Raw genomic sequence first — 10,948 nt, forward strand, 5'->3', positions numbered from 1 at the left:
GATTTACAATCTCGTAGAGACGGCAGGGCAGGGGTGGAGGGCAGCATACATGAGGATGGCATGCACCCAGGGGAGCACAGACTCGCAGGGTAAGAATTAACTTCAGAAAACCCAAAGCCAGAAGCGCAGGGCCTCCGAGGCCACACAAGGAGTTGGGTCATTTTAAGGGAATAGTTTAGGGATGCCTGGGTGACTCAGTCAGTGAGGCGTCTGCCTTGGGCTCCGGTCACGATCCCAGGGTCCTGGGACCGAGTCCCGCATTGGGTTCCCTGCTCAGTGGGGAGCCTGCTTCTCCCTCTGCCTACTGATCCCCCAGCTTGTGCACACGTGCGCTCTCTCTGGCAAATAAATAAATAAAATCTTTTTTTAAAAAAAATAAGAGAACAGTTTATGAAGTGGAAAAGCAACCCATGGATTAGGGTGAAAGCCCAAGATGGGGGTGGTACATCAGGGCCAAGTGCAGGTGGGCTCAGTCCAGGAGGCCTCAGCCATGGGGGGAGGTGCTCGGTATGTGTCTCTGGTTCCTCAGCCCCTTTCTCTCCATGCCCAACACTGATCTCACACGTCAACATGCTCCTTCCTTTGTTTCACATCGGACCAGACGTGAGGAGTCACTGAGGACGTTTAGAAGAAACACTCCCAGGAGGGTGTCAGAGTCACTCTGCTGAGCCAAGAGTAACAGAGGTTCCCATGCTGACGGCAGCAGCTACGCTCATCCTTGAACCCTGCCCAAAGCCAGGGATCACCATTACCCTGGGTACTCCACAGGCACGGAGGAATGCAGTGTCCAAATCATCACCCAGTTCTTTATATTTGTGCAAATTAATTTTCTATAATCTTTTCTGTATTAAAAATATGCCAGCATACCTATTTACAATGAGATTCCAAAAAGGGGTATAGATTACTCCTTGAGTGTCCCACCTATTTTCCAATGGAGATTCTAATGAAGATTTTGTGATTTCACTTCATTCCCAAATTAAGTTGTATTCCAAATGCGTATTTTTATTTAACACATCTTGGAAATGAAATTCTTTGTTCTCCTAACATCATAATTTGCCTTGGGGTCTCATGGGGGGATGAGCAGGGGTATCTACCTTGGAAAGGTGTGGGAACTCCTCCTCCCCCTCCCACTCCTCCACCCTTCCCCTCCTCTTCACTTTCGTGATCATCACCATCATCATCATCAACATCATCAACATAAAATGGCCAGCTGGGGCAGAGCTGAGGCCAGAACCCGCACGCCCCGCAGCTGAGCTGTGGTACTCACCCTTGAGGAGGGGCTTCTCGGAGATTCTCTGGATGCTAGAAACAGCACTGGTCAGGGATACCTCTGGAATGAGCTCCGCGAGCAGGTACCCGGAATACCAGGCGCATATGGAGGCGAAGAAGAAGAACGCCATCTTCAAAGTGCCTGGGGACAGACAAGTCACCACTGTGGATGCCCAGGGGACAGGTACCATCCTAACCCCCACTTCCTGCATCAGCGTCTGCAGGGCGCTCTGAGGAGTTCGTCCCGGGAAGTGGCAGGTGGGTAAGGGCCCGCGGTGGCTGTAATGAAGCCACGATGACTTAGCTGGCATTGCTAAGACTACGCATTTGCGGTTACGGCGACAGATAATAGAAGCAAGAGATGAATGCTTTCTATGCCAAGTTTTTATATTTGCTATTGGTCTGGGTTTTAGAGCTTCCTCGGATGCTAACATCAGTGATTCATTAGTGGCCTCGTGACCCAACATGCCTGACACAGACCAAAAGTGGCTCATTCCTTTGTGAGGAGGCTTTTGGAAGTGGACTGCAAAGTCCAGAGGGCAGGGTCTCTTTTGTTTATGCTGAGGATAGCACCTGGTGCCCTGTGAACATGCAAAGGGTCCCCATGACTCTGGGAAAAGCCACCGAACCTGTCATTATCATCACAGACCAGCTTGCAGAGAAACCCAAGTTTTGCAGAAGCAGCAAATCCTTGGAGGTAATCTTTCGGGTTGATTGGCTCTGGTACCTTCCTCCCAATTTTTTAAGGAAAAGGCATTACCCACTCCTAGGTCACAGGAGGCCTAGGGGACAGCTCCCCATCCCTTCACAGACAACCTGCCACCAGACCTTTCTGATTTTACCCCCTTAAATAGCTCAAAGATCGGGACTCGATTCAGGATCACCAAAAGGGCCACTTGCAAGGCAAGAATGGCTGCAGGCCCAGCACAAAAGGACAACAGGAATTTCTCCATCAGCATTTAAATATGTGTTCACAGGTCCAGTCCTAAGAACTAAGAAAAGGAAGGAAAGGAGGGAGGGAGGGAGGAAAAGAGAAAGGAGAGGGAGGAAAGAGAAGGGAGGGGAGGAGAGGGACCTCACACCTGACCCCACAATGTCCTGTGGTTGCCTCACTCCTGTACCCACTCGGGCCAAGCACCTGGAAATAACCAACCCCTCCTATAGCCTCCAGGCCTCCCCTCCCACTCCATGGCTCAGGGCAGCTGTGCTGGTCAAAGCCTCCCAAGTCCTCGGTGCTTCCAGTGCCCTGTCCCCCGATGACAGGCACCCCTGTGCATGTCCTCCCTGGCTGACACCCACACTCCTGACAGGGCTCCCACTTTGTGGGCACGTCCTGGCCTTCTCTGCTGGCTTTCCCTCCCAGGGCACAGCCTGGGCCTCTCCTCCGGATCCCAGGATTAGCTCGCCCAGACAATCCTCTAGCTCCTGACAGGGGTGCCCAATTGCCAACCTGTCAGTACCCTGGGATGTCCCAGAGGAAAACCCTTCATTTTTCCTCCGCTCCCCAGATTTGCTCCTGACCCACGTCTGGCCCATCTCAGTGGATGGGCCAGACGTGGGGTCAGGATGGGCTGGGGTCAGGTGCCAGATACCTGGGATTCTTCCTTTATTTCACACTTCCCCTCCCAGCCCTGATGGAATCCATCAGCCAGTCTCGTTGGGTTTACCAAAACCATAAATCTCACCTCCATAGACTTTTCTTCATCTCTACTGCCTCCTCCCTGCCAGGCCACCACCATCATTAACTCTTCCCTCTCGCTGGCAGTGAGTAAAAACTCCACACCCCACTGTGCTCCAGACAACGCGTGGACTTATCAGAGGGGATGTAATAAAGACTGTATCTCAGCTTTGTCCCAGTTCCTGGCACAGAGAGCCTAAAACCCTTGGTATCTTCTATCTGTTAGGAGCGTCTGCTGTTATTCCTAAGAGGCTCCTTTGGACCACACCTGAGTCTAGGCTCAAGAGGTGACAGGGGTGGAGAAGTGTCCTCAGGTCCTTAGATAGCTTTAAGGGATGGGCTGGCCATGTGATTGGAGGGCTGGCAGTCTGACCTCCAGGAGGAAGATGAAAGGGAACCTGAGCTGGTTATGTGACCAATGACATAGTAAGACTCAAGAACTCTGGACTCCCAAAGCTTGAGGCTGGGCACCTTTCTGGTAGTTAACACACAGATGTCAGAGGACCGTGATGCACCGTGACCCCAGGGGGCAGAGGCCCAGAACTCCAAGGCTGGGGCCCTCCTAGTCTTCCACCCAGAAGCCTCCTCATTGGGCTGGTGCTCCAGATCTCTGGACCGTCCACAGGGGATGTGTCCTCCAGTCCATGTGCTTGTGCTTGGGGGCGACTCGTGAGCTCAGGGGGTGGCGCTGATGGAACAGGGTGGGACGCTTAGGTTTCACTGGGACGAGTTGGTCTTTTTCAGTGTGCACTTCCACATCCAGGATGTTCTGTTTTCCAAACCATGCGGCCCCTAAAGTTGTTAGAAGGTTACGCAGGGGTGGGACAGGGTAGCCACTGAAGTTTGCAGGGCCAAAGGACACCTCAAAGCTGAGAAAACCAGCCACAGGAAACAAAGTGAGAGCCATGGGCGTGGCTGACTCTGTTCCTGCAACTCCTCTCTTTGCTCTGTGCTGGGTCACACCGATCCACTGGAGCCTCGGCCCTGTCCTGCCACGTACCTTTGCCTGAGTCTGTCCCTCTGCTCTCCTCCGTGACCTCCGGCCTTCTCTCTCTCCCTCCACGGCTCCCCCTACCTCGGTGCAGCCTGCCACATACCCTCACGTCAGCCCTTCACATGCCTTGTTGGCATTGCACACCAAGGGTCGTCCCCCTCCAGGATTGTGCCCGCACACCAAGACATGGGTCACAGAGGTTCCAGAAAATTCTGCTGGATGCACGCCGAGTGAGCAGTGTGGAATGACTGCTGGAAACGGAGTCAGCACCCACAGCGTCTGGCTCAAAGGCAACAGTAGCCCACTGTGTCCTGCGTGTATCAGATCACAGCTGGACCACTTTGTCCAAGTGTCATATTTAAAGAGGACAATTGGCAAACCAGAGACTCTTTGCAGGACCTTCTAGTCACCACGTCTCGTGTGAGATCTTTGAGCACAGGTGTTTAGCTTGGAGGACACCGAAACAGAACACGATGCTACCTTCCACATGTGTAAAGGGCAGCTACACGGAAGGGAGACAGGATTCTGTCCCCAGCTGAACAAGGACACGTGAACGGAAGTGACAGGGAGGACCACGAGGAATGACTAAATGGCCCAAGTGTCCTTGTAGGCACAACTATAAACTGTGGCTGGCCTGCCCTGCAAGGCAGTAAGCTCCCAAACCTGGCCACTTTCCAGCGCTCCCAGGAAGGCTGTAAAGTACCCGTGCTTCAGGTGAGGGGTGAGCCAGTGACGTTCCGGCTGGGGGCAGCTGGTTTCTGAGGCTGGCCGAGAGAAGCCAAGACCTAGAGCCAGAACCACCTCCAGGCGGGAGGGCAAATCAGGCAGCACAGACTGGGACCAGTCCACCACAACAGTCTGGTGGCCCCCGCCAGCAGGGAGCTAGACCGGCAGCCGGTGGGCAGGCCTTACAGTCACGGAAGTATCCAGCTGCCGGGGGAGAGCAGGCCTGGCAACCTGGACAATGCCCAGCCAGTCTCGGGGCTGGACACCTGCGTCAGTCCCTGGGATGAGTGCACACCAGGTAGGACCCGGAGCAGTCTGTGAAATAGGCTTAGACCCTGGGCGGCAGAGAAGAACCCCACGGCCGAGCGGGGCACAGGTGAGGACTCATTTGGGAAAGGTGGGAGCCAGACTTCAGCTAAGATGGCTCCCTGGCCCTGTGTGGGAGGGGGTCCAGCAGCTCCCAAGGGGAGCTAAGGGCAGGGAGGAAGTATGCTGAGTTCAGGAACCTTCTGTGATCCTGTAACCAGAATCTGGTCTTTTCTTGTAAAGTAATTAAGTCAGCAGCAGCAGCTGACACACATGTCCTCCTACGGGCTTCCAACCAGCAAATGTCACATGGGAGGGTTCGAGCAAAGGCCAGTTCCAAGCAGGACAGGGAGTCAGTGAAATTCCTCTTCAGAGACACCCCACTCGTCCTGTATGTGTGCCTGCGTGTGTCCTAACCTCATCCCCACCCTCAGATTCTTGGGGTCTCAGGTTGGCCCTGGACCCTTCACTTACACTGGAGAAGGCAGCAGTCCTAAAACCAATTTACACTAAGCCAGGCTACAGGTAAGGGGATCTCAGGGCACCCCCTACCCCTCCAACCTGGGGACCCTGAAGAAGGCAACTCTGAACCCCTAAGAACACACTTTTTCTGGTGGGATCTCCTTCAACATAAAGTACGATGAGGAAGCTGTTTGTCACTAGCAGCCTTGCCAACATGAACCCAAATCCCCTCACCCTGGAGGCAGCCTCACCTGCACCTCTTGCCTTGGGGAGGGGGGAGTGAGAGAGGGCTGAGGGTGGATGAGCCCTACTCATCCTCCTCGGGACTTGGCTGCTTTGTGGCTTCAGGCTCTGCTGGTCTCAGTGTCCACTGTTGTCATTGTCCTGTTGACTGAGGCTTTTTGGCAGAAAGGCTGGGAAATGTCACACCTGAACCCCATAGTAGGTCTGGAAGGTAACCTGCCTGGTAAGTTTCACACACCAACGCCCTACTTTTGAGGAGTTAGGACGACCGCTATCAGGCAGCTGCCCCATAGGTGAAGGGTGGTGGCAGCTTAACTTACTTCATCCATTCCATCTGAACGTCCCTCCTGTGAACTTTCTACCTGGGACACACCCAAGGGCTTGACCAAAGTATCCAGGAAAATGCTGCATCTGAGAATGTTGCCAAATCCTGAGCTCACAAAATCCAAAGTAACATGGTTCTGAGCTTCTGCAGGTGACTCTCTCTTACACACACACGTCCATATAAATACAGATCTGACATTATGTCAAAGCTTTATGCAAAAGGACCACATGGGTCATGAAAGACTCACAAGGGCCATGTGTGAAAAAGGTGTAGGTAGGGGAAAGCAGTCTAAGAATATTCAGCATTTTCCACCAAGTAGCCAGCAAAATGCTGTAAGAATATAGAAATAATGACAAAAAAAATCTTCCCAAATAGCTATCATGAAAGTAATGCCCCAAGGGAGATGTTTTCTCCCCCAAAAAGAGACATGTATTTCGACCCATTTATCCTACAATCCACACAAGTTACCGAAAACACTGCTGTTCATAAATAGTTTTTTAGAGAACATGACTATTTCACACAATAAAGAAAAATCTGAAAATCTGTCTTTCCAAACTTTGGGAATGAAGCAGCAAAGGTGGTGTTTAGAACTTTCTGGCGTATGACCACACAGCTGGAAGGGTGTGCCCCAACAAAAGAGGATGGTTTAGTCTACCACCTCCAGACAGACAAGCTGCCCTCCGGGGAGGGGGAGAGGCCACTAAAGAAGCCCAGAGAACTTCCATTTCTGAAGTTCCCATTTTTGTACAAGGTATGCTGCCTTGCTCCGGGAGGAATCCAGATTCCTCAGATTATAGGGAGGAAACAGGAAGCACAAAGGTGGGCAGGTTAACCCGGAACCCCAGAGCGCCCTATAAGGCAAGGCAGGCAGGCAAGTGACCACTGACGGCGGTCGCCGCCAGGAAGGCAGGCTTTGAGAGGGGACATGACTGGTGGAATGACTTTTGTTTCTTCTTCCCTTTTTCCTATTTTTCCCAAGCCTTCTCAAGTAATTTGATGTTTGGAAAACATAAAAACGGCCTTATAAAGAGATGCTAGCAGAAATTTTTTTTTTTTTTTAAGATTTTATTTATTTGAGAGAGAGAGAGCATGAGAGGGGGGAGGGTCAGAGGGAGAAGCGGGCTCCCTGCTGATCCCAGGACTCCAGGATCATGACCTGAGCCGAAGGCAGTCGCTTAACCAATTGAGCCACGCAGGCGCCCCGAGATGCTAGCAGAAATTCTATCAGCGTCAATGGGGCATTCCACATTCATCCGTCCCCACCTCCCACCCACTCACCAACCCCCGACTTAAAAAGGCTGCCTCACTGTCCCTCACTTTTCATAACTTCCTGGGCTGGTCAGTTTGACCTGTGGCTAGTGACCCCCGACTCCTGCCAGAGCGGCACCAGGTGGAGCCCACAAGGGCCCCTACTTCTCAGCTGGCAGCCCTTTGCCAGCGGCGCATGAGGTCGGGGCGGGGGAGGGGCATCCCGGCAGGCACATGCCCTCCTCCGTGGACGGAGCCCCCTCCGCTTGGAGCTCTGCCTGCACTCACCTGCTACCCACTTTCCAGGCAAAGCATCAGACTCACGGAGCCGGGAGACGGTGTGGGACTATCTGCACGGGAAACCCAGCGCATTGGCCCGCGCCCGAGCCGCTTTCCACATTTCTGATCCCAGGGCTAGGGGGAAGACCCGGCCCCAGCACCTGCCCCGCCCTCGGGCTCGCGCGAGGGGTGGGGGGCTCCCAGGAAGGGCGAGGGGGCGGCTCTCCCCTGCCGGAGTCCCCTCGCCCTCCTCCTGCGGTGGGGATCGCACTCACCCGCAGTCCCCGGGCGCATCTTCCAGGTGCAGCTCTCTGGCGCCGGAGCGAGCCTCGAGGGGCCCGGCGACGACAGAGATGCACCCTCGGAGCGGCCGGCGGCGGGGAAGGAGAGCAAAGGGCGAGCAGACGGGGCCTGACGGAAGTGCGGGCCGGGCGCGGGCCGGGCGTGTGCAAGCGGGCCAGGTGCCTGCAGATCCGGCATGTGCGGGCCAGTTAGGTGCGCGGGGCGGCGCCCACGAGCTCCGGGCCTGCATCCCAGGAGGGATGGTCCCTCCGCCCGGCCGACAGGGGGCCAGGAGTAATGAGCAGGGTTTGTTCCCCACGGAGGACACTGTGTCCCCCTCTTTTTTTCTTTTAAAAAGATTGTATTTATTTATTTGAGAGCACAGCAGGGCGAGCGGCAGCGGGAGAGGGAGCAGCAGGCTCCCCGCTGAGCAGGGATTCCCAGGACCCTGGGATCCTGACCTGAGCCGAAGGCAGACGCTTAACTGCCTGAGCCACCCAGGAGCCGTGGACACTGTGTCCCTTAAGGGTTGGCGGCCTCAGCCACCAATTTAATGTCTCACAAGGGGAAATGGCTACAAAGATAAGCATGACCTGAGCCTTCTAAATGTCAAAGCCGAGTCCTAGCAGGGTCCAAGCTGGAGGTCAACACTGCAGGGCCAAGGTCATAAGGCTCCTTGCTTCCTCCAGGGCAGTCCTGCTGCCCCTGTGGTTTGCACAGCCCAGCACGGTCCTCCACCTCTTGTTTCCTCCTTCACTTCAGGGCTTGATTTGGGGGAATGGAGCAAGGACAGTGCCCCCGACCCCATGGTCAGGGTCACAGGTCTGCAGGTCCTTTTGTTCACAGGGAGGCCAGGGGTGCCAGGGTGGTGCCACTGGCAGGTGTTTGAAGAAAGCTTCCCAGAAGACACCCAAGCTGCTCTCTATAGACTTACATCCCAGACATCCATCAGGTTTTTATTGCTCTTTGGAATACATGGCAGTCATAGTGGCCTCAGGCTGCCAAGGGCAAGTTAAGGCTCCAAGGGCAGTTGGTCAACTTTGTAGAAAGAGTGTTCCAGGTTGGCAGGGTTCTACAGGAGACCCACTCCCACTCCCAGAGTCTGCGCGTGCTCCACAGTTCTGCTCTGCTCCTGTTTCTCCTCTCCTGAAAAGCCCAGAGGCCCCAACCAGTCCCCTCCCCCAGTCCCAGGATAGCCATCACCCTGTGGGCTGTCAGAAGGGGCTTTACCCTGACCCTCCTCCACCATCGTCTTTGCCTCCTAAGGAGCTCCTGTGTGGCCCCATCCAGGGAGCCTGGAGACACATGTCCTGCGGACAGTTTGGCTTTACTCTTCCAGGTCACTCGTCCCCTGACTGTGTCCTAAATCAGGGAGGTCAGAAGACAGGCTGTCCACAGTTCCCAGGACTTGGAGAATGGCACATTTCAGTTCGGATGCCACCTCTGGGCAGCTCTCCAGCAACACTCAGAAGCCACTCTCTGGCTGTTCTGCACAGTTACATTAAGCAAGTGCATCAGTGCATTAAGGTGGAGCTTCGTCTCATTGACCAAGAGTCTCACCTTTGTCTAGCTCACCTGATTTTGGAGATTGAGCTTTTATGTCCTGTTCTGTTTTCATTTTCTTTTTGATTGTGGTAAAAAAAAAATGCATAACATAAAATTTACTATCTTTTCCAAATTTAAAAATTTACATTTAATAATAATTTACATTTAAGTGCACAGTTCAGGGGTGTTAAGTATATTCACATTGTTGTACAACAGATCCTAAGACCTTTTTGTCTTACAAAACTGAAACTCTGTCCGCATTAATATCAACTCCCCTTCCCCCACCGCCAGCTCTTGGAAACCACCATCCTACTTAGTTTCTATGAATTCAACTACTTTAGAAACTTCACCGAAGGGGTGCCTGGGTGGCTCAGCTGATTAAGCATCTGCCTTCGGCTCAGGTCATGATCCCAGAGTCCTGGGATCCCTGCTCAGCAGGGAGCCTGCTTCTCCCTCTCCCTCTGCTGCTCCCCCTGCTTGTGCTCTCTCTCTCTCAAATAAAGAAAAATAAAATAAAGAAAAAAGAAAGAAAAGAACTTCACCCAAGTGGAACATACACTATTTGTCTTTTTATGACTAGCCTATTTCACTGAGAATAAAGTCCTCAGGGTGCATCCATGTTGTAGCATGTGAGAGCATTTCATTCTTTTTTAAGGCTGAATAATATCCCATTATATGTATATCCCACATTTTGTTTATCCATTTATTTGTTGATGAACACTTGGGTTATTTCCACCTCTTGACTAGTGTGAATAATGCTGCTATGAATATGGATGTACATCTCTTCGGGACCCTGTTTTCAATTATTTTGGGTACATACCCAGAAATAGAGGTTGCTGGTGGTCTCAGGAATTCAGCTGGATAGGGATCAAACCATTCTGAACACCTACAAACTCAACAGGAGATCAAAGAAAAGAAGAGCAACAACTCTGAACAGAAAAGCGACCACTTTCTGGAAGGTAGGACGTGCGGAGAAGTGAATCCGAGGCGATATTCAGGGGGATAGATGGCGGGGGAGGGGCCTCCGTCGGCCGCTGCTGGCAAGTGATAGAGCTGCAGAGCACAAAATCGGAACTTATAGAAGTCACCTCTGCTCAGAGACCTCGCTCCAGCGGCTAAGCGGGGGGTGGAACCCTCCGGGACAGTGTGGTCTCAGGACCCTCGGGGTCACAGAAAGACCGGGGGTGCCTGAGTGCGGCAGAGCTCTCAGGTATCTGAGCAGGGAAGCCGGCTGCAGAGACGGAGCCGAGGCGCGCACTCTCAGCTCAGGGTTGCCATAGACCGTGATCCGCGGCACAGTCGGGCCCCTGCTCCTCCAGCAGGGACCCAACAAGCAGCAGATCCGGGGAGACTCCCCTTCCTCCCCTGGGAGGAGCGGCGCGGGAGCACCCCGCAGGGATCTGCTGGGTTTGGAGACTCCACACGGGGTCGGGTGCCAGAGATAGAAACGTTCGGTCACAGGCCGGGTGAGCACGGAGTGTGGCCGGAGACCAGGGAGACGGGAGTGACTGATGGCTTTTCTCTGGGGGTTCACTGGGGAGCGGGGCCCCGAGTTCTCGGCTCCTCCGGGCGGAGATTGGGAGGCCGCTAT

The 10,948-nt window shown here is 53.7% G+C and overlaps 1 protein-coding gene across 1 annotated transcript in view; it reads right to left on the reverse strand.

Moving 5' to 3' along the window:
* Positions 1-7,961, reverse strand: part of FAM3B (FAM3 metabolism regulating signaling molecule B) — a 36,196-nt gene extending 28,235 nt beyond the window's left edge. Inside the window, exons 1-2 of the mRNA XM_021679171.1 lie at positions 7,806-7,961; positions 1,268-1,411 (exon numbers count right to left, since the gene is read on the reverse strand). Of these exons, the coding sequence (XP_021534846.1) occupies positions 1,268-1,411; positions 7,806-7,824 (163 nt within the window). The 5' untranslated portion in view covers positions 7,825-7,961. The remainder of the gene's footprint in view (positions 1-1,267; positions 1,412-7,805) is intronic.
* Positions 7,962-10,948: the final 2,987 nt, after the last annotated feature.

The sequence above is a fragment of the Neomonachus schauinslandi genome, chromosome 1, assembly GCF_002201575.2.
Source record: "Neomonachus schauinslandi chromosome 1, ASM220157v2, whole genome shotgun sequence".
NCBI classification, from domain to species: domain Eukaryota; kingdom Metazoa; phylum Chordata; class Mammalia; order Carnivora; family Phocidae; genus Neomonachus; species Neomonachus schauinslandi.